At 40.4% G+C, this 24,504-nt stretch overlaps 2 protein-coding genes across 4 annotated transcripts in view; one reads left to right on the top strand and one right to left on the bottom strand.

The window, feature by feature from the left end:
• Positions 1 to 517, bottom strand: part of tbc1d22a (TBC1 domain family, member 22a) — a 126,640-nt gene extending 126,123 nt beyond the window's left edge. For all 3 annotated transcript variants that reach the window (XM_084345642.1, XM_084345640.1, XM_084345641.1), the window contains exon 1: positions 322 to 517. In XM_084345642.1, coding sequence (XP_084201768.1) covers positions 322 to 383 — 62 coding nt within the window. In that variant the 5' untranslated portion in view covers positions 384 to 517. The remainder of the gene's footprint in view (positions 1 to 321) is intronic.
• Positions 518 to 3,373: 2,856 nt separating this feature from the next.
• cerk (ceramide kinase) overlaps positions 3,374 to 24,504 on the top strand; it is a 42,914-nt gene continuing 21,783 nt past the window's right edge. Inside the window, exons 1-5 of the mRNA XM_084345180.1 lie at positions 3,374 to 3,643; positions 18,100 to 18,237; positions 20,409 to 20,531; positions 22,553 to 22,678; positions 23,325 to 23,391. Coding sequence (XP_084201306.1) covers positions 3,475 to 3,643; positions 18,100 to 18,237; positions 20,409 to 20,531; positions 22,553 to 22,678; positions 23,325 to 23,391 — 623 coding nt within the window. The 5' untranslated portion in view covers positions 3,374 to 3,474. The remainder of the gene's footprint in view (positions 3,644 to 18,099; positions 18,238 to 20,408; positions 20,532 to 22,552; positions 22,679 to 23,324; positions 23,392 to 24,504) is intronic.

The raw sequence follows: 24,504 nt of genomic DNA on the forward strand, positions 1-24,504 counted from the left end.
CAGCTACTCTATAATATAAAATGGTAGCTGTGTCATTAGTTACAACTCTGTGACTGCGGTGTGGGTAAATTGCTCCACTGTTAGCTGCTGTTAGCAACGTAGCTCTTAGCCAGCTAACAGCAGAGAGGTGTAAACTGTGAGTGCGAGGCTAATTTAACACAGACGCTGGTGTGTTACGAGTGTTGAAACTCGCAAACTTTGTGCAATAGGTCAGGACAGTCAGTGAAAGTGAAAGTAACGTTTGAAGCCCAACAGTGAAACGTCAGCTTGACCAAGGCTAGCTACGCTAAGCTAGCCGACAGGAGGGAACACGTCACTCACCTGCCAGGAACCTTCGCTGCGTTTCTTTTCCAGAACTGTTTTTTATTCCCGTCGGTCGACATTTTCCCTCTACGGCCCGACCAGTCCCGAACACAAACACGCGAACGCTGTCGTTATCTCTAAAACGTGAAATTTGTGTTTATTTACACCAGGTCCCCTCCTCCAAAACTCAGAAAGCTGCCATGTTGATACTGCCTAATCGGCAAGCAAACGCCGCTGTGATTGGCTGCAGCGACACTTCCTCGTTGTGAGCCAATCACAAGTGAGATTCGCCGTTAGGTGGCGTGAGAGGCTGCTGACGTAATGGTCCACTGTCTTTGCCATGTTGACAGAAACTACAAGCTGTGTGTCAATCAAAGGGGAGACCATCAGCATCAGGACCACTTCCATAACTGTTTATAGCTGCAGCATGATCTGATGTATATATAGTTTTGTAAGGTTCACTTATTTATTGGTATTGTTTGGTATTTATACATTAATATTCAGATTTAAGTTTGGAAAGATGGGATTTTCAGAACAAAGATAATGCATACTGATTTATGCAATAATCTTTTTACTGACTGCAGGTTTTTACAATCCAAAAACTACCAGGAAGCCATTGGTTCACACTCCCTGGGGCGTGGGAGGTAATCAACTAGATTGTCATATAAATATGAATATTTACATTTATAGCATACTTGCACAATGTAATAGCAAAGTACAGTGGTATAGTTGTAGAGATACTCTCACCCTTAATTAGTGTAAGTCACCTGACATAAGGGGTCAGGATCAGTTCTTTTTTTTACAGGCAAGTTTGAAAACTACTATAAATAACATTTAGTTATGAGCAGTTTTAGTATTGTATCTGGGGGCAGATGCTATGATTCCTATCAGTAAATTAGGATTGACTGCAGTCTATGTTGATCCTAAATTAGCAAAAAAAAATGTGAGCAGATGTTCCGTGTTGCACTGACAGAATAAAGTAACTGATTTTGACACAGGAAGAACAGTAGCCTGCGTTTGTAGCGTTGAATGAAAAGTACTTCTTTTAACACAAATCTGTTCACATTAGTCAGATAGGCCTTATTATAGTATTTACCTGTGTGTGTGTTATACATCTCCTAAGTTTATTAGACTTTACTTCAGCATCATGCTGTTCAAATAGCGTGCATCTCATCAGGTCGGGGCAGTATAAGCTAGATGTTACAAGGTTATACTTCCTGGGATTTACATAAATCATGAATTGACATTGTTAGAAGATTCATTTAAAATAATGTAAAAATTTAAACGTATACTTGCTTTGGTTTTGGGGTTAAGCATATGCACATATTCGCCTACAACACCTCCACAAGCCATAGTTTTTAATCAAAAGCAAAGAAAATCTCCTGCCCTTACATGAGCAGATTACACAGAATGTTGTTGACCCTGAACATGAAAATGCATAAATTCAATATTAGAAGCAGAAGGTTTTCTTCGACAGCACCACCTCTGATTCACTTATTATCTGTCTCTGCTCTCTGTCACACACAGGGAAAAAGAGAGAGACTGGATTAACCATCTTTATTCTTACAATATTTATTTATAAAGCCCCCCAGTTCCCATTCAGCAGAAAGCACAAGTAATGATGTTGTGGAGGGCAAACCCACTTAAACACAGTTTAGTCATCATTTTTTATTAATGTTGTTGTTTGCCTCCGCGCTGTGTGAAGGTTATGAGAGGTTATTGTAATTATTCAACTCTTCGGTCTGGAACAGTATGGAACTGCTCTGAGTCATGAATTAAAGACAGTGTGTTTACCCAACATGCTGATGCAGTGTTTGTTCCACAGGACTCAAACAGACAGCATGAACAGCAGGAGCTCTCACTCTGTCACTATTTCTCAGTACTGCAAATGTCAAATACACCATTGGGGTACTGGTATTAGAGCACCAGTGATTAGTCTCTCATTTGATTAGTCCTTCAAAAGAAAATTGTCAATTATTTTGATAATCAAATCACTGTTTTTAAAGCAAAAGTGTCAATCATTTGCTGGTTCCACCTTCTTAAATGTCAGCATTTGCTGCTTATTTTTCTCATTTATGAAGGTAAATGGAGAGTCTTTGTTTTATGGACTGTTGGTTTGACAAAAGTACAGTACAGTGAAGGCATCAGTTTGGGCACTGGGAAATTGTGATGAGTTTTTTTAAACATTTGTTGACATTCTACAGACCAAATGATGAGATTAATTCAGAAGATAATTAGGAATGAAAACATCATCAGTTGCAGCCCCAATTAACAACAACAACATCAACAACAATAATAAACTTGAGTTATATAGGGCTTTTTCATGATACACAAAGACACTTTCCATAATCACATTATAAAATGAACCAACACATTAAGAACAAAAATTGGTGTTATTGGAAAAGTTGTAAAAGTTTACGTGTACTTCGGCATGTATGTTCTGCTAAAATAAAATTAAGATTTTGTTATTTTATTTCCTTTTTAGAAAAAAAAATACAGATAGCCTGAACCTAAATGATGGCCAATAGCTCACCACAATTTAAAATGTTACACTTTTTATTATTTGTTTTTCGACGTATAAAGACAAAAAAACTGAAAATAGAATTACAAAACAGAAATTAAAGTCCTTGGTGAAGCAGCATCACCCACTGCTGATGAGTAAATCAACTCTAACACATTTGGAAATTTAGTATATTGATATTAGCCTACAGATGCCTAAGATCTTATTGAAAATGTCCCTTTACTATTCCACCACAGGTCTGATTTTATTTTTTATTTGTAGGAAGTCATGTAACAAGAGTTTGATATAAGAAGTTTGAAAAATAAAGAAATAGGTTAAAAACCTAAAGATTAATAAATGTTTTTCAGTCATTCATATCATTCTTGTTTTTTAGTTGCATGATATATGCTTCATCAAAGCATGTCATATCAGTTTTTGATCAGTATTTCCAACTGTATGCTTGTTGTAGGACCGCCTCGAATGGCAAAGTAGGCCAGTTTCATTTTCACTACGCTGTGAATCATCTTCCGCATACACGATCTTTGTCGCGTCCCCGCTCCCTCTGAGCGCTCGGGCCGCCCGGCTCTCACAACACACCGCACGCTGCACGAGGTTTGTTGTGCGGGCCGTAACAAAGTTGAGATGAGAATCACCGGACCGCAGCGACACTAATGACACGTCTGAGCGACAGCATGGAGAAACAGGCCAGATTACTGTCATCGAGGCTCTATCAGAAGCGCAGACAGGTAGAAGTTGTTCTTAATCGCAGTGTTCTGGCGTGGAAGGAAATTGAGAAGAGCAAGAGACGGAGCTCTGGCACCAGCAGCGTCTCTGAGACAGGTAAGTGTGCCAGGCTGAGGGGGGGGAGGGGGGATCACTCTGATAGCTCTGTTATAATGTCACCCAAAACAGCTTCTCTTATAGAGTTGAGAAATACATGCCAAACAGCCTCAATAGTCTGGTTAGAAATAGAGTAATACATTTTTAAGCAAAAATCAAAAAAGGTCAAAACATCAAATGAGTATAGTTTTATGAGCAAGTACCAATACAGTTGTATTTAAGCCTGTATGGAAGTGGTAGCCTAATTATTGTCCCCCATGCAACAGTCTGAACATGTGTCTTCCCACTCTGCACTCCTTATCAGGATCATGCACATGTGGCGGGGCCACAGTCAGCTGCTGCTGTAGCTGTGGTGTGCACACCTGTCACACAGGTGGGTCTTCAGTCAGTTAGGAGGCTCTGCTTATCACAAAGGAAGCACTAGTAGGGGTATATAGGTCACTGTTCTTTGAAAGCATATGTCCCAAAGGACTTCATTCACCCTGTCATCACCTCATTCATTAAAAGGGGTTCCTGCCCCAGTGTACTTTACGAAGCTCTACAAAATGTCAGCTTTTTAGAACCTGAACACTGGCCTTGTTTTCAGCTTGATCACTGAGTGATTGAGTTAATCCAGGAGAGTTTGAGGAAGCAAAAGGCAGAAATTCCCCCACCCAAACCGCAGTGGGAGTGAATTTATAATGTTAGTTAGGTGTAACTTAATGTTTACACCCACTAACTGCCAGGTATAACAGGTTTCTGACCTCGCTGACTGACAAAACTAATGGTAAGCTAGCTCACTAATGCCTGTTCAGAATGATGAGTAGATATGATATGGAAACTGCACTTTAATTACAAAGCTTTAAAGTACATGTCACTAAAATAATATAATTGAAATTACAGAACACGCTAATAAAGTCAGACAAAATGGCAGGTAGTTAGAGTTAGCTTAGCATAATACATTTCCCACTGAATAGTGGGCCTATGTAAATAAAACAACTTCATACATTCACAAAAGACTGTTAAGTAATGATATATAATCCTTAACTTTAAAGATTTAACGTCTTTAACTGTTATTTATATATTTAAAGGTTTAGAGTGTGGGATTTAAGGGCATCTGTGTGCTGAAATGAAATCTAATATTCATAATATTTATTACATTCTCAATGTTTTCATTGTGGATAATCGACTCAAATAAGAAAAGTTTTCATAACCTGAGAGGTGCGCTATGAGTTTTAGTCCAAAACATTTAAAAATGTACAAAACAATGTAGAAGTAATTTTTACGTCATGACATCTATGTATTGTGTTTCAGTGATATCTACTGAAATTAGCATGCTAACTAGCTAGCCCCAGCCTGTCCGGTGTTCTGTGCTCCCACTCTGGACCACTAGATGCACGGCTAACTGAGCTAACTAGCTAACAGCAACTACATTTGTGTGAGTGGTTACCCTGGTGATATGCTGATATCTTTTTGTTCGGCATATGAATGAGACAGCCGGCCAATTATTACATAATGCTTTTTTAAAATGAGTCCTCCATGTTTCTAGTCCCAAATGGACAACTCAAATATTGGCTCTAGAGAGGGCCTTTAGTGTTTTTAGAAGCCACTGTAGTTTCTCCTGTAGGCTTGGTGTGACGAGGTGTGTTCAGTTGGTTGCAATCTACATCCTCGACACTTAATCCTACACACTGGTCCTTTAATGGCGTAGCCGGTTTAGTAAATCACATCTGCGAAACTAATTCAAAGTTACTGAGAACTTTGGAGGGACTTTTACACAAACACTTAAGCTCGTGATGTGTTAATGAATATGCTGTTGGTGTAACCACCTCCAGGGTCACAGTTAGCTGGACTCCCAGCATACACTGGGTTAATGGTGTGTAACTTACATTGCCTTTGCAATAACTGCGGCTATCAACCAGTGCTCTGAATTTTGTCCCTTTCCATCCTTTGCATCAGACAACTTCCACTTAATCCAGATGTCCTTACAACCTCCCGAGGCTAATGTTTGTTCATCTAGATGAGTTCTCTGGTCTGCAATTACTGTACCATATCGAGTGGAGTGATTACAGCTGGCGCTGCACACTTCAAGTTTAAACCTGGCCATTGACCTTCCTCAAAGTGGTATCAAGCGCCCTATAATAACCCGCCGTAAAGACTTTCATTTATTGAGTCAATGTTCAATGCGGCTACATCAAATCCCCCCCCCCCTCCCGGTGATCACTGTGACAAGAGCAGGTCAGTTTACCCTGGAGTTAGGTGTCAAACAAGGAGACTTTACCGGTAATAAATATCCAATACATTTAACATCAAACACCAGTGTTAAACAAAAGGCTCACATTCTTTCTAAGGAAAATCAAATGACTTAAAGTACTTCAGCAGGGCCAAAGTGTATTTATCTTATCCAGTCTTTGAGTGGAGTGTGGTTATCATTCGTTGTCAAATATCTAGTTAATCAGTGACTATATAGAAGACGGACGTGGAGGTGACAGGGAAATGTCTGATTGTTGTATTTCTGGACTCCACGTGACGTACGTGCAGTTATGTCACTGTGAGTTTACCTTAGATTTGGAGCTGTGAAATTTTGCAGCTGCTTTAGAATAATTGGTGAAATGTCCTTGAGATGTTTGTTCTGGAGTTTGCAGGGTTTTGTGGCGTTTCATGACACCTGCATGGTCAGAGGTCCAGTGCCTACGACAGCACAGGTGAAGCAAATGAATAGGCGAGTCAGGAGTAGAATAGATTATTTTTTCATGTTCCAGTTCAGTTACTTGAAAACGGAAAATACATGCGTTGACAAAACAAACTTGAATATCTGGAGAAATACAATGGATAGAGGGTGACAAGTTAGTGTCTGTTAATATTTTCTATCACGTTAAGAAACATCAGTGAATCCACCACACAGCACTGAGAACACAGACAAAGTTAATCCCAGCTGATGGCAGAAAATCATGCAGCGTGACTCAAGTTTGACAGGTCTTTCTATGCACATTTCCAGTTTTTTCCACCAGTTTTCTCAAACATCAAGCTGACACACAAGTGCAACGAATGCCAAGAGGAATTGTTCGGAGCGGTAAACATCACTCTGCTCTTGATGCTTCGGTTTAGACAACATTAGCGGATGTTACTGTTTGACATTTAAGTGGATTTGGACGAATCAGAGCGTCCGTCAGTCTGATGTGCTGAGTGGAGAACACAACAGGGTATCCTAGCCAGGATTGTTATTTGTTTGCACACAGATTTGCTTTCACAAACACACAAACAAAATCCAATCACTGAGATGGCATGGCCCCTGAGCCTGGAGCAAATCTTGTGTCCACATAATGCCTGAGTCACTCCTCTGATACAACGCGCCATCCCATCTTGGAGGGAAATCTCGAATAAATCATGGCATATGCTTTAGAGAGCGTCTCCCCCTTTCCTCCAAATCACTATGCTTAGCCAGTAGTACTTCCTCAGGCCCTCTAAGCCTGGATATCTCTCTTGGCCAGGGGGGGTTTAGATATTTGCTTTCCCATATGGCAGAGCTGGATACAGATCCAAAGTGTTACAATCAGGGATTCACTTATAGCAGCGCTGGAAGTATTGGAAATCAGGCTGAAACAGGGTATCAGCACCGCAGAATTTCCTCTGTCATAAAATCCGATAGCAAAATCCACATATAACAAGTAAAGAAGCAAAACAAAGCTGCATGATATTGTGCATCAGGCTCTCACAGAACTACAAGTCTCAAACGTTTATAGAAAAAGAAGACCATGCTATGCTTGCAGCTCTGTGAGGCTGTAGATTTGAGCTAAATGCTACACATCAGTGTACTAATATGGTGATGTTTCGCTGGTATAATATTTACTACTATCATTGTCTTAGTTTAGCAACTAAGCATGCTAACATTTGCTCATTAGCACTAGGACACAAAATGTCCAAGTATGTCCTTTTTTTTTTATTTTAAACTCTAAACTCTGAAAGTTTATTTTTATCGCATCTTTAAGTTTTTGGCAAATTTTGATTTTGATCAGTGCTAGATGAAAATTTAACAACTCACTACTAAGTTGTTTCAGTGCATCCTGTAGCAGTCAGGAGACCACCAAAGTCACTGGGATTCATTATCTGGGGACCATGAAAGTCAAAACCTTGGGCCTATTCCGCCAGTAGATGTTGAGATATTTCACTCGGTAAATGAAAATCTTGACCTTTTTATTGGAATTAGTTGAAAAGTCAGGAGCCCAGCAAAGTCATTAGGCTTAATCCTCTGGGCACCATGAATAACTGTACCAAATTTCATGGAAATCCAGCCAACAGATTTTGAGACACTTGACTAAAAGTAAAAAGCAACCAACTTTAGTGTGCACTTACAGAAAAGTCAAGGCATCATCAACGTCATTAGGCTTCATCCTCTGGGGACCATGAACATCTAGATTTGTTTGCCTGTCTAGCCAGTAGATGTAGACATTTTTCACTGGAACATTTTGAAGTGAACATTTTGACCCTTCTTGGCACTAGTTGAAAAGTCGGTTAGTTATTCACAGTTATCCTCCGGGGACCATGAATGTCTGTGCAAAATGTCATAGCAATATATCTGATTATTGGTGAGATATTTCTGTCTGGACTGCTGTGGTGAATAAACTGTCTGACATTAGATCCTTAGAGCAATAAACACATGAGAATGGAGATTCAGAGTTCCTCACAAAAAATGAAGGTTACAAAAAAGTAAGTTTCATATTAAAAATAATGACTTTTAGCGACTGGTACTTTTGGCAGTGGCAGTGAACCAGCAGGATCATTGCACCCCTAGTGACTGTTCTCCTGTTTTGTCTTCCACCTTTGCTGTCCTTTCTTCTCCATCTGTTTGCCTAAGCATTGGCTTAACAAACCCATTGTGCCTGGGAGATATCCACATGTCTTGTTTGACAGCTCACTGCCATGTGTACCCAGGCAGATCTGTGCTTTGTAATCTAAAGCTGGTGCTCAATGCACAGGCCTGTCTGTACATTGAGAGACGGCTGCAGAGGGAGGCAGAGACATACAGAGAAATAAACACAGCCAGAAAGCGACAGCTGGAGATTGGGTAAACTGTGGTTTATATAGGCCCTTTCATTACATTGATTGCATTTATTTACCTGCGGCTTGGGTCAATAGGAGTAAAGAGTGGGACCTCTAAAGCTAATTAAACAGTGAATCAATGACCCGCATGATGACGGAGAGGTTGAGTGACAAGTCCAAAGCTTTCCTCTCCATGGCAGGGCATGCCTTGTTTGATAATAACTCATCTTATTGGATATATTGCAATACAACCCTTTCATACATGGACTCCTCTTCATCCAAGGACCATGTATGCTCAAGTATTAAGTTGCATCACCCAACAGCATTAACAGTTTATCAGTTTCACACCCTAAGCTAATCCTATCCCCTCTCTTGCACCCATGTTGCATGCCACTTGCGATGCAATATGTAAAGGCAAAACGGGAATGACATAAAACCAACATAAATCATGTGGAAATGCCTAAGAATGCAAGCGTTTCTTTCAGCTTGCACTGGCTTGTCCTCTAACACATTGTCAGTGCCAAACCACAGTAACAATAAAGGGATTACATACTGATCCACTGTGTAAAGGGAGGGGTGCAGAGAACAGCAGCAGAATATGAATATGATGACAGCTTGTCAGAAGACTAAAAGAAGGTGAGGCCAGGTGCTGTGCTGTCAGAGATGTATACACAAACACACACACAAACAAAATCTTGTGTGCATATATGGCAGTGCGGAGGATATACAGCGTTGAGGTCAAATTCTGTACAATCATCTCCAAATCTGTCATACACTAACTAATTTTACTGACGAGCGATTGTCTTGGGTAGGGGCTCTTCAACACCCATGGGCGTGACGAGGAATTCACAGATGCTATGTTGTCGAGAGGTTCTGTGCAGGAGACTATTATCTTCAATGGAATCCTGTCTGGTGGGATGCCATCCAGTTTTCAGGAAGCAGGATGAGCAGGATCATGATTCCAGTGAACACATAAACCAAAACAGGCACAGGTACTTCCTGATCCACCATGAAGGAACAAAGTAGTCTTTAAACTTTGGACCAATGTGGTGTGAACTTGAAGTACTTTTACTATAGAGAGTTAGGATCATCAGTTGTCAGGGGCAAAAAATACTAACACAGCATCACAGAAACTGAGGGTCAACTCCCAGCAGTGGTGCTTCAGGCTTCGTACCATAAAGGCCCGGTTGCACCCGCCTTTAAAATGGGACATTTTTATGCAAAAATCAACTATTTCAATGGAACCGCCACAATCAGTGGATTTACTGATGGGGACAAAGTCAATCTCTAAAAATATTAAAGCAAATTTCAACTAAGGTGAAGTTTGTACCCTCAACTAATAACTGTCTTGACAGCCCTGATCATTGAGGTAGTTCTTTCTTGAGAAAGGTAGTTGAATACAGAATCTCATTAATTCGTTAGAATTTTGGGCCCAATACTGACCCAAAACATCCGTACTTGACAACCTGGGAATGAGACTCAGCAATCCCTACCTTTAAACTGTGTGAACTTCTCCCATTAGCAAAGGCGCTAATGATTTTGGGAGTGAAAGGCACAACACAGAAATATAGAAGACGTTCTGGGAGCTTTGTTACTGACCAGCGCCATCTTGTCCCCTTCTGGATAGCATGTTAACCATGAGCTCACCAACTTGCCCTACAAAAAATACTTACATACATTCATACATACATACATACATACGAACTAAAGATTTCAGGAAGATGTGTGAATGAATTTCACTGTGCCACTTCTGTGACCAGATCTTGTGGTGGGAAGCCTGTGAGGGATCACGTGAAAAAAGTGAATATAGAAATAGCCAGCCCCCAATCTATAGCCATCTTTACGCCAAAAGACTACAATTCTGCTCTTCTTTTTCCTCTGCAGGAGTGAATAACAGGTCTTCTTCAGAGCCATGGGCTTGAATTACATGGTGGATAGTATTTCTACCAAATGAGCTGAATTTAACTGACCTCCTAAGCTCCATTATGTTAACACAAAGATCCTCTTTCTTCTATTATTATAGGATACAATTATTACAAAGACCAGTGGCTCTAAATCCTTCTGGAGTACAGCTTGATTTTTAGCCCTCCGGGTAGTAAAAGGGCCACTTCACAGATTTCAAACTATATCCCTATGTTCTTCTCACAAAATGACATACTTGAACAAACCAGAACATTAACTGGAGCTCTCTGGCTCCTACCAGGTACTACAACCTGCAACCTATGACAAGCCTCACTTTAAAGAGTCACAGCCAAAAAGATTGGGAACCACTGGTGTATGTGCAATACAAATTCACAGATTGTTTCAAAAATCTTCCTGGCCCTTTGACAGCTTACAACACTTCATCGCAGGTGTTAATCCATCTCATGGGGTGGGAATGGAAACCAGTAACAACCCCGAGCCCTGAGGACTTGGGTGTTTCTGCCTTAGTAGAGAAAAGGCACTGACAGTGCCAAAGTTAGGGATTACATTCACACTCGGGGCAAAGCAATGCACTGCCATTGCCAGAATTTGACGTCCATTCCGTGTCCTGCGCATTGATGAGAGTTTCACATGTCAGGCTTAGGAAATCATCCTTTGTGTTTGTCCTTGTCCTCATGCCAAATAATTGTCTATTTGAACTTGGCCTTATTTACATGGCAGTCAGGTTTCAGTTCAGGTGTCTCGGTTTCCCCACATAAGAAGTTCAACTGCACCAAAATGCACCGTACAATATACATTTTGGACAGTTATGTATTGTAAATTTTGTTACAAACATCAAACCCTAATATATTTCACTCCAGGTGTACAGGGGATCTAATATTAGAGAAAATCACCCTACTAGTAACTCTAAGACTAATGAGTTTAATATCTTAAAGGGGCTCTGGGAAACTTCTGTGTTGTGCTGGAAGCAAACTAATGTTAGCTACTGTTGCTCTCTCTTGGCATAGCGGAGAGAGGCACTGAAACAAGGCTCTCGGGAAATTTGCATATAGTCGAAAATCCGCTCACCTATGGCCAATAAAAAAGTGATTAATACATGTAAATTGTGACAAATTGTAGAGCCCCTTTAAAGGTGCAATGTTTAACAACTGGCCACCTGTCAAGTTCATAGTCTAAACAAATAGGGGGCAGCATATCAAACTTCTGCTAATTATAACAGTGTTAGCTTGTTAGCTCAGTTAGCTGTGCAACTAGCGGTTTAGAGCTCGGGGACTAGAGTAGTGTTGGTGTTTACACTCCTAGCACTAGGACTGGGAGGGACCAAGCTGGTTAGCTTGCTAACTTCAGTAGATATCGCTGCAACACAATACATAGGCATCATCATGTGAAAACTGCTATTTATTTACATACTCTTGATGATTTTTGGTAATCTTTGAATGTTTTTAACTGAAATTCTTACATATTGCCCCTTTAAGTGTAAAGTGATTGTGGTTTTTACTGTTACTTTGTTGTTTTGGCAGTTTCCGGTCTTTATGCTAAGTTTAGCTAAACTTACAAGCTCCTTGGCTTTAGCCACACTTTTAGCGTACATTCTTGGAACTGGTATCAATTTTTTGTTGCAACTCATGGCAAGAAAGTGAATAGCTGTATTTCCCAAAATGCCTCACTATTATTATCTGTAGGTGACTAGCTTGTATGTAAGCTAATCCTTCTGTTGAACACCCAGTCAGTTAGGGTCATGTACATCCTACTTGGATGGAAAGTAGGTTAGGGTTCTCAACTAGTTGGAACCCTTTTGTTTTCTGTGAATACACTGATATCAATATGACCTGGCAGCCTCAAGTGTTTACATTAGGCTCCGCTGGGAATTATGAGTCAGTAACACAAACAGAACGAGTCACGCTCCAGGTCACACTAATTTAATCAGTTATGCCTTGAATTTTGTTGAAGCGACAATATTAATGTTTGTTTGTCATTTTGTGCTATTTATCTGGGTTGCACTCCTCGTGACTGATTATTTGTGTTTTGTCTCTCACAGATGTTGGAGCTCGTCCTCACGTAACTGATAGCTCAAGCAGCAAAATTTCAAGTAGTGGATTTTTTTTTACAAAGACGGAAAACAAGTGCATCAAGTAGCAAATCATATATGCCATTTATTGTGGAATAGTTGCAGAGTATGGAGGCTAGACATGGTATACGTTACCCTAAATGACACCAGTCTTCTCTGTGTGACCTTAGCTTTGTAGCAACCAAGCAAACCGTGGAATGCTTTGTTGCAGAACAAGTTGCAGACGTTAGATAATAAACCCTTTCCCTGAAAACTGACTCTCTGCAGGTACCAGGCCTCTCCGTCTCACAGCAGCTCGCTGAGCCCTGTGGTATGAATAGGCAGCACACACTGGCTGACTGCCAATGCTAAGATTCTTTTCAAGCACAAAGAAAAGTATGTCAGAGCAGAGAGGATCTGCGTTGTATGGCCGAGGGCTTAGCATGTAGCTTAGGGACTGCACTGAGCTAAAAAGTAGGGAATTTGTGTGTGGCTATGAGTGGGATTATTGTGTACTTCTTCCCTGTGCATATCTGAGCATGTGTGTGTTTATTGTGTGTGGTAGGGTTATTGGAGCAGTGATTGAATGTGAGAATGTCAGCTATTGTTTCCAGTTCCTTCCCAAACACAGATCACTGGAATCGTTGGCTTTGAACTCGTCTCGATGGTTAATTTGACCAAGTTGTTCAAAGGACAGGCCTGACTAGAGAGACACACCGCCTGTACTGACTCACTGATGAACGTCTGCCTCTTTTTTTTTTGTCTTTTACAGAAGTAGATTTGCCTGCCAGGCTAACACAGAGAAAAGATTTCATGCATTTTTCATATTTTTACCCTCTAAACCAGGGAGCTTAAGATAACAAACATGCAAATGTGTAAGATACCAGATAAGATATTCTAATGTATTCCACTGATTTGGCACAACTCGGTTACAAGTTTGGTGCTCAGATACGAAATAAACAGCAAATGCAATATTCATGTTGAATGATCTCAAATCTACCACACTTTGTTGTGATCTTCGCCTCATTCTGACTAAGGTTTCATTATCAACATGCAACATTTTGCCAAAGATAATCTGCCTTTTCTTATCTGCGTACGCTTGCATGAAATGATTTTTGACATGTTGGACCATCCCCTCTCAATGCACCGTGTCTATTTTGTCAGCACATCTCAGTGATAAGTCGAGCTATCAGTACAACATGTTGCGCAACAGAAACAACAGTAAAAGTAGATTTAAGTCTCAGTTATCTCCCTGCTGTCTGTCATCTTATACACGTGCGTATCCGGTGTGCTTGAATCAGTATCTTCAACAATAAACCTCCTCAATGATCTGTTTGAGTAAAGATACAACTCACTGTGAACATCCACAGGTGTTGGTCTGTCTGACGTATTTAGCTATATCTCACTGACAATAATGAGTCGACAGTAGAGAAAGCTGTAAATAATAAAATTAATGATGGCTTGATGGTAAATGCTAAAACAGGGTGTAGCATAAGAAGACAAGGGCCATAAAGTCAGCAAAATTACAGCAAAGTCAAGTCAGCAAAGTTTTATCAGTGGCAAAGCAGTATATTTATCCAAAGGTTATGCTAGAATTAGCTTATCTAAGCTAACATAAGATACTGCTCACACCCACTGACCTTATAGAATAGTGGACAAGGCAACCGTGCTGTCACCCATAGGTTTCTGAAGAGCCACAATGAAGCTCAAAGTAAGTGCTACTGGCCGTCGCCATCTTGTTAGCGTCTGCCTCCGACTTGCTCCCGGCTAATCAAAAAGAGGTGGAGCGTGGGTGGAACTGAAGCAAGCCTAGTTAATTACTAAATACCAGGGCCCGTATTCCTAAAGATTCTGAGAATCCTCTCAGAGAGCTCCTAACTTAACCTAAAAATTCCTAGCAAGGAGTCCTAATTTAGGAGTAATTCCAGAACATTCTCAGAGAACTCTGAGCAAGGAATGGACAGGAACTCCTATCTTAGTGAGGAGGTGTGGTTGACCCCGTTGCTAGGTATGAGTCATCATTTCAAAAGCTGTGATTGGTTGATCCTAAAAGCTGGATAAAAAATATACTTTTGGTGATAATGGGCAAAGGATGGACCCTCAAATCGATAAACTTAATCATAGAATCTAATCTTATGAAGACTGTGTAATTGTAAATAATATTTCACATAAAAGAAAATATCTGTTAAATGAATAGTAAGCTACAAAATGTGTGAAAACTTAGGCCCACTTGCACAGTATTCACACAGTGATAGTTATATTTATTTGCTTATATTAATTGCCATGCTGGTAATTTTTGCACTTTCAACATTTCAACTCAATTTGGTATTAACGAGGGTAAAATGGCTCAGCTTTCATCAATGTCTGTGATTGCTGGCCGGCCTATAAGAAGCAGTGTTGGCTGGCTTTCATTTCGGGTGGTATTGCATTGTGGAGTTGGGTTGGAGAAGTAAGTGCAACCACAAACATGATTCCTGCACGATCCAATCTGTAGCTTTTCATTAATTCACTGTCATCCAGTGTTTTGAGAATATCTCGCCTGTCTCTTCCGTCCGCCATTTTGTCCTCTGCTTAGGGAACTCCTAAGCCGCTTAAAAGTCCTCTTCCCTGCTCTTAACAGATCTCACCTTAGGAGCTCTCTTAAGAGCTAGGATTCTTTAGGAATAGCTTTTATCTTTACTAGGATCTACTCTTCACTTTTAGGGGAAATTCTAAGAAAACATCATGATTCTAAGAATTTTCTAAGAATTTGGCCACTAGGAGCAACTCTTTGCACTAAGAATCTTTAGGAATACGGCCCCAGGAGTTTAATGGAAGTTTGATATCTGTTTGGAGAAGCTAATCTGCTACGTGTTAGCTTGACGCAAGGACTAGCCGTGTGGGGAGGTGGTGGGAGAAATGAGACTTCTGGTAAAATGTTGTGTCTTTATTGCTGGCTTTGCGAACATTAGCAACTGTTCTCAGTCTAAATCTACATCCAAGGATCAACAGGTTTTTGTTCAAAGTTGGAGGGTAAGCAGCTTCACTGTGAGCGCAGGACTTTCGTTGTGCTGCTTGCTGCCACGGCTACTGTTAAGCTAGCTGTTCAGTCAGAGAATACCTTCAAACATTAAGCTGGCTGCTTGTAAAACAACAATTTCCTATGTTCTTTTCCTAAACATTAAATGCTCTATTAAATACTGAAAATATGGTGTATATGTAAACTGCATGGTTTTCCTCTGGGTTTGGGTCGGAGGTGAGGTGAATAGAAAACTCTAAATATAAATGTGTATGTGCTATAACATGGCTGAACAGCATAAGCAGTTTAGAAAATGGATAGAATCACTGTCAGTAAATCCATTATATCATTTAATTCAACTCCAACAATCACTTTGGCAGAGCACTAGGTGCCATTTTTCAAATTCTTGGAATGAAACTCCTCATTCTTGTTTTTTTTTCTGAAATAAAGCCATTACCCACATGGCCATAACTCCTTCCTATTTGTCAAAGTGTGAATATCGATGGCCATAAAGTTATTCATGCCTGCATGGCGCATCATTTTTATTTGAGAAAGAAATGAAATCCTATTCCCTCACACTCCCAGGAGAGACATAATATGTCATGCCTCCCTCCCATCCATTTCAGCATATCAGCTGAATAAATTTGTTGGAGAGACTGGAATGTCTGTATGTGATGCAGTTGAAGAGGTCAGTTAAACTCATTGCGAGTAATATTGTCCTATTCCTATTCCAGATTCCTTGTACAACGTGCGCTTTTGAATTTGTTCTGTCGGTACCGTAGCCATCTTTTGTGCTTGAATGCTCAGGATTTCAGGATTTGAATATAGAAACGTTTCTCGGGGGGGGGAAGCTATATTGTGAGATCTGTTGTAAAATATTTTGGCGTCACCTTCCTAGGCATTGAGTTGCACCATATTACAGTCCATATCTTGGGCGTTTAAGCTATTTTTGGATTATTTCATTGCCCATCTCTGGATTTCCCAAGGTCAGTCTGTTTCATAAAAGGACCAGCTTGTCCTCACTTACCAGAACGAATGTGGAAAAAACGTTATTTTCCGAATCTCTGCATTTCAAATACGGTAAATGAATACCCATTAAATTATTTGATGTCACTTAGCAGCTCCTTTTAAGGCAGCTGACCCACCTCGTCTGTTCACTGCCAGGAGGTACCAGATCACGCTGTACCTGATACATTTAGTTAATGAGCAGATCATTCAAACACAGCCAAAATCTTTCATCCGAGAGTCACTTTAAACTAGCAGCCTGAATCCAGTTCCCCTGGGGAAGAAGGACACGGAGATGCAGTTCCTCACAAAACACTCAGCAGCTCTCTGGGGAGATGCCTTGTGTTATTCCTTCTATTGATTTAACAGTTTGTAAAATCAATTGTGGGCTGCGTTTCTTCACAGAAGAAACCTTTGTAACTGAATTGATTAAGCTGGTGTAAAGCCTAAAGGTGCAATGTGTAAGAATTTTCATTCAAAACATAAAATGAACTAGAATTATCATCAGAAGGTGAAGTAATAACAATGTTACCGTTATGTTAAAGACGTCTTATGTCTTGTGTTGCAGAAATACCGGTTAAAGTTAGCATGCTAACCAGTTATCCCCTTTCCACTTTGTATCTCAAGAGGAGACAGTCTGGGCAGAGTCGGCTAATACAGCCACTAGCTGTACAGTTAAGTGAGCTTACTAGCTAATTGCAGCTAGGCTATAGTTAGCAGAGGTTAGCGGTCACTCTGATAGGAATTCTATAAATGGCCAATTCTTACATATTGCACCTTTAAACCTTCACTAACTCATTTTCCGGCCTCTTTGGGGCAGCAGAAATAAGCTGTTAACACAACACTACCATATTATCATGTTATGTACTTTTAGCTCTGTTTTGGTCTCCACCAACTCCTGATTGAAATTTATTTGGACTATTAGCTGCTAAATGTTCGATTTTATTAGCTAGTCTCAAACTTTCTTTGTGTGCCATTTGGTGCTGGGCAGGAAGCGGGAAGTGAAGCTTTTTCCACTGGAACAGCTGCCTGTTTTACGTCTGGAAATGAGGCTGTTGAGGGCGATGAAACTGAACCAAAACAATAAACAGTAAAAGTTATGGACCATAAAAGCAAAACAGTGATCTGAAACAAGCATCGTAGAGCTGAGAGGAAGTGCAGGATCTGGTGATATTTCTTTGTGGGGTTGTCTCAATGAGCCGCCCCTTTCACGTTGTAAATGTGATGTACTGTGAATATACAGATATTGATTATTGCAGCTTTAATTTACAGAAATGACAAATTCTTTTGTGAACACAGATTCGGCAATAAGTCACTTCCACAGTTGCTTCGGTCAGTCAATGTGTGCACATGTACAGTGCACGTGAGAATTTATTGTCTTTATTGTGCTCGTAAAAGAGCACTATGCTTTGGTTATTGTGTCGTACAGTTGAGTAAAATTGTAATGACTTTGTGTCTCTCCAGCACTCAGGCACGCTGTCCAGGTGTGTGAAATAGTGACTGTCTGCAAGACCAAGGACGACGACCCAGACAGCACAGAGACCAGGAGGAGTCGGAAGAAAGCAAAACAGCTCTCCCAGCTGTACCCACATTCATTCACAGGTATAAACGCTACACTGATATGCACACTTAAAGGGTAACTCCACCAGATTTTCACATTAAAGTGTGTTTACAGGTCTTGTGGAGTGCAACTGCGTATGCGAAAAAAAAAAGTAGTACAAAGCCTTAAATGGCTCCAGGGGAAGCTGCATGTTATCTGATAAATTACCTCCAGTGATGTCACTCAGTGGCTAAGTTGCATTGTGGGTAAATCCTATAACACTAATGGACAGATTCAGAACAAGCGATCAAAATCTAAAGAGCAGAACCAGAGATAGCGCCTTTTTTATTCCACACATTTTTTTTCCTCAAAAAAAGTGCCTACATCACCTATAACCAACACTGAGTGACATCACTGGAGGCAATTTATCAAATTACATGCAGCTTCCTCTGAAGTCACCAAAGGCTGAAAACTTTTTTTTCACATACACAGTAGTACTCACCAAGAGCTGTAAAAATACTTCAATGTGTAAAATTGGTGGAGTTGACCTTTAACTGTGTTCCTTATGTAGATGCGTCTTTTGTTCCTTCTTACAACAACGCCTGAAGCCAGTTTCCATCACTGTCACTCTCATTTTACTGTAGTAGGTTAATGTCACATCACAGCTACATTTTGGGTAAGTGTGCCAACAGCCTGTGTGCAGCTCCACCAATCACAAGTGATCTGACACTAGAAATAAGCCCGGAGACAGCTCCACGGTCTGAGAGTAATGCATTAACAAGAGAGCCCCTCACAGCTTAGCTGACTGGGTCTAAGATGGCAGCATGCCAGTGACTTATGGGCTAATGCTTGATTTTGAGCCATTAGATTATATCCAAACAAGATCGGATTTACATTATTTATCGGAGAAACTGTAAAAAAATTACCTCACTAATGTGAGCCTTTTACTGGCATTAGAGTGCGTCGAGTCCGACTCGACTATATTCCCACGATCTCTGCAAACTTGGCATCGCAGACACGTTCCATCACTTACATCCTGATTATGTAACTTATTAAGGGATGATTTTACACCCACTCTGAGCGTCTCTCTGCCTACCCCACTGTAAGTACGAGGTACTGTGAGCCATTTGGACTGAAGTACTCGCCTGTGAAGTTAACTTTTCTATCAGATGAAAAGAATGCTTAGTGTGATAATTTGACTTTGAAATGCTTAGTGAGTGAATCTGCTGTCAAAGTGCTTAGCGAGTGAATTTCTGGGCCTTAATGTAAATATTTCAGTAATGTTCCCGAGCAGGATATTATGTGACTCCATCTCTGCTTTTTTGTCCGACTATCAGCAGAGGCCTATTTTACTTAACTGACTTCTTCTTCATTTACCACATGCCCTCATTTCTTACTCATTCACGTATCTGATTAACCTGGCTGGTGAGGATAAAGCCTGGGTTCATTCTAAGGACAAGTCTGCACTGAAGAAAAGCCAGGAAGCAAATGTAGTCCGTGGAAAAACCTCTCTGCTGACGTAAATAGACCTGGCCTGGAGTCCAAAAATACAATTTTAGGACACAAACTATGATGGGGTTTTCACAGTGATGCTATCTGGGAAGCTATGGCTTTATTTAGCACATTTGGTGTTATCACTTGAAATCAGATGAGGAATTCTCTTGTTTTTATGAGACCATCTTTCTTCTGCTGACACTCCTCGTGTGCATCCTTGGTCTAAGAACTACTGTATGCTTTTATAAGTGTAACAGAAAAGGTTCAATTCTTACGTTGGAGTATGTGTCTATCAGCAAACTAGACCTAAAAATGGAAAGTTAAAGGTACATTATGTAAGATTTTTAGTTTAAAACGGTCAAAAATTAACTAAAATTATCAGCAGAGTGTACATATCCACTGAAATTAGCATGCCAAAAAGCTAGCAACAGCCTGGTCCAGCACAACGTTCCTGTGCTTGTGGTATAAACAATAACACTCCCCTGGTTCTCCAAGCTCCTGATCTGACCACTAGATGAACTGCTAATCGAGCTAACTCGCTAACGACAGCTATAGTTAGCAGCAGTTAGCAGTTACCCTGGTGATAAGCTGACCTCTGTTTGAGTATGCATTCGAGAGGTGGCTAATTCTTACGTATTTGCGCCGTTAGATTGACAAAATAACAAATATAAATGATCTGCATATTCTTGTTTTCTCTTTCTCACACTCTCTGACTTCCTTCTGTTGCGTTTCTCTCCAGTGTCCCACGTGAGAAGGACAAGTCAGCACCAGTGGCGGTGCAGTGATGTCACCTTCCACTGTGCCAATCAGGGACTCTGCGAGCAGTGGATCCATCTTATCAATGAGCAGCTGTCATTACTCAGTACGTATGTTTGTGGATGTCCTCCAACAGATGTGGTACTTTGAACTTAATCATAACTTTACGTAATCTGAATCAGTTAATTGACTTGGTGCTGTAAAGTGTAGTATCAAGTACTGATAATCTAGGTGACTGCTTTTCCCTGAAAAGGTAAAGTGAAAGTACTTCAATACTGTACTTCTTTACATATAAAACAAACGTATCATTCAAGACAAGACCTGTTGTTGAATGAGCTCTTACCCCTCGTTAACCTGTCTGTAAAGAGAGTGTGCATTATTGTCCATAAAAAACGTTTCATTGTCTTCAGGAGTATCAGTGTCCTGAGGAGAGCCCGGAGGCAGACCTCTGAAAGAGGTTGCCTTCATGCATTCCTCTTCTAGACAGTACCTCACAGGCATAGACATAAAAAATGGAGCCAGCAACAACAGCCTGATTAAACCATATAAATGGTGGTACTACAAACATTGAAAAAGTGTAGTGTCTTATAAAAATATCTCAGCTTGGACAAGAAGCACGATAAGGATGTCTGTATCATTGCTGGAGCCCAGTTTACTGTCCAGATGTGCACATCTGTCTCCTACATGTCACAAAATATTAACTTTAGACTGAATATGTAACATTTCTTAATTAAAATGTCTAATAATCGAAATTACTTATTGTACATTTATATTCAACTTTATTGTCATTGCATAGAGAACAAGAACTAAGACAACATAATGCAGTTTATGATCCATTGGCAAAAAAAAGATCAACTGTAAACAAAATTTCACTGTAAACAAACTATTAAACGCTTTATAAAACATTTATTAAAGCAGACCTAATGTACTATAATGTTTCCTTTCCTTCAGTGTTTTATATCGGTTCATGGGCACGAAGATCTTAAAAGTTAAAACGGTCAAAGTTCGCACCAACGGAAGCTCCTCTCTCCTACAGAAAAAACTGCTCCTGGAACGCCTCGTCAGTCCTAGCTTTAACTGCCTAGCAGCTTCTAGCGGTTGGTTTGGCACATAAGAATTGATTTAGCACAGCTGCTCTGTTGTTGTTAGCTGAGTCAGACATGTGTGAGCTGACCAATCAGAGCAGACTGGGTATTCATTAGGAGGGGCCTTAAAGAGACGGGAGCTAAAACAGAGCGTTTCAGACAGAGGGGGGAATGCAGAACTGCAGCACTGAACAGTATGAGAGAACTGATGTGTTCTTTTAGCTCTTAAGCATCTTACAATGATGAACACATGCTAGAAAATTACATGACTATAGAAATATTACAACAATTCAACATGTTGAGCTTTATCACATTTTTGACATAGTTGAGTGCAAAACTTAGTATTTTACACTTAAATTGTGTTTGTAAATTGATGACATGATTACGTTCTACAATGTTTAGCATGTACGTATGTAGCATGTTGAAATTGGAGTGTTAGATGTGTTCAACTGATTTGAAATGGTGTACTTGGCCAGTTTTCCCGACAGGAAGAATCAATTCAAGAATACAAACACTATTCATTGTGAAGATGAAGCCTCAGTGTGTTCGGTAGAGTTGAGCCTTCTCCACAGAGCACCTTTACATCACCCATTGACAACCCATTTATGTAATCTAATGGAACTTTTGTCTTATTGCCAAACAATATTGCGCCCTATATTTCTCTGTGCTCATTTAACACTTGACTCCAATCCATTCATTTTCAATCTGAACAGCTGCTGTATCTCAGTTTGTTGTCCTAAACACAGTCTTCCACAACAGCCATAAAAAAAGCCATTTAGTATTCTCCATCGCAGCACTTTGTTGGTTTATCACCGAGTGATGCAGCACCTCTGAATTGCTTCACACTCCTCCCATAGTCAGTAGACACACCATTTATTTCTTGAACTGCGTGTTTTTGGGGCCAGTCAGTTTGACTAAGCATTTTGAGAAAGGTCTCTGGTTAATGAAAACTTCATCAAGCTGCTGTCAGTTACACATTTGTGAAAAAGGTAAACACCGGGCCTTTTTAATGACTATCTCATACCCCTTCCTCACTTTGCAGGCAACCGACCGAAGAGCCTTCTGGTGTACATCAATCCCTACGGAGGAAAGCAGCGCGGGAAGCGTATTTACGAGCAGAAGGTGGCTCCACTGTTCCGCCGCGCCTGCATCTCCGCCGACGTGATTGGTGGGTCCCTATCAATGGCGTTTTTCAACATTTAAATAAAAAATGAGCCTCAGTGGTCGCCATATAGATCTCCACCGCCACGGTGGCCTCTCACAGGAACCGAAGAGGCTTGCAAGGATATGATTTGGCTTATAGTGCCATTAATCATGCCACCACCTTAATGGAAGCTGTGATAGTTGATAAGCTTGGGTATCCAAACACATCTATTATTCAATAAGTGTTTGCTCCAGCCACACATAGTCTGGGGTATTGATGGTCCATCAGCGAGAATACTGTTCACTCTGGGCTTCCCACAGCTGCTATGAATTGCAGGTGTGTATTTGTGTTGACATTATATGCCTGGTAAACAGATTTACTGTTGAAATATTGTTTTTGTTTTTGTGGGCCCAGGGCTCATTTCGCAGGCTAATATACAAAAGCTGAATTAGGATGTTTTGTGCCATTGTGCTTTTTCTGAGCATTAATCTGCACGAAGGCTCCTGCGAATGTTACAAAACTGCAGTTATTTTCCTCACCGTATGTTTCAAAATGCCAGTGATTGCTTGCTTGTTCAACTAGTCAAAGCACAAAAAGTCGAGTTATTTTGTCAGTACGTTCCCTTTCACTGAACTCATGCTTGCGCTTGCCATTTGATTTGTTTCCATAGTTACAGAGCGGGCCAATCATGCCAGGGACCACTTGAAAACAGAGGCCAATCTCGATAAATATGACGGGTGAGTACTCAAGCTAGATAGCTGCTGCTTTTAGCTTTTGATCGCAGGTTCTTCACAGTGACATGGAGTTGACTCCTGTCTCTTCATTTTATGATAAAGCCGCTGAGAGACTTGGCTCTGAGCTGTGTATCAATTATCGCCCATCAAGAGTTTGTTATGAGGCCCTGTTGTGCTGTTACTTGTGTTCTCTCAGGTTGCAATCACTGAGACAAAGCCCTTTGTGCTTCTCACGCTTAACAATCAGTGTCATTGTGTTCTCAGACATTGGCCTCCATTTCCTTGTGCAAAGTTGGCTTTGTTTTGGTTTCCTGGTCTGACTTTTGATCGGTATTTCTGAACATTTGGCAGAAAAAACATCAGTAAACATGCTGGTAGTGTCGCAAACAGATGGTGTTTATATCCTCTCTGTTTTGCAACGACTGACCTCATATTCTAGTGTGACCTCCAAATCAAATTTGCAAACCCATATTGCTAATAGTAATAATAATAATAAGGCTTAAAACCAGACCAACCAAATAACAAGAGTCTACACCCATTCTAGCAGCTCTTTCAGACTGTACTTAGGAACAGCTGTGCTTTGAGCTGAATGCTAATGTCAGGTTCTTACATGCTCAAATTGAAAATGCTAACATGACATGTCACCACTGTTGTTGTAACAATCTGCCCCCTCAAGTGGTTGCAAGTTTGTGCACAAGCTAATGTTGCTAACACTAGCTATCCTCAGCTAACGTTGCTAATGCTACCTAGCAAATGTAAGAGATGCTTCTATTCTGCATCTAAAACTGTTTTCCATATGACCTTTAACACAAAGTACAGCTAAGGTACTTATTTGGACAGTGATTGAACAGTATTGAGTGCTGACTAATTTGAAATTTTAACCCGATGGATATAATCGAGAAATTCCATTTGAGGGATCACCAAAGAGATTACAGTTCAACCTGAGGGAAACGTGAATGTCTGGACCAAATGCTATGGTAATCCATCTGATATATTGAGACATTTCAAGCATAACCAAAAATGAAAACCTCATGGTGGCTGAAGAAGGATAGGAAAAGGGGACCACCAAAATCAGTAAGATTCATCATCTGGAAACTTCTTAAAACTTTTACAATT

The sequence above is a fragment of the Pagrus pagrus genome (genome assembly GCF_965226575.1).
Source record: "Pagrus pagrus genome assembly, chromosome: 23".
Classification (NCBI taxonomy): domain Eukaryota; kingdom Metazoa; phylum Chordata; class Actinopteri; order Spariformes; family Sparidae; genus Pagrus; species Pagrus pagrus.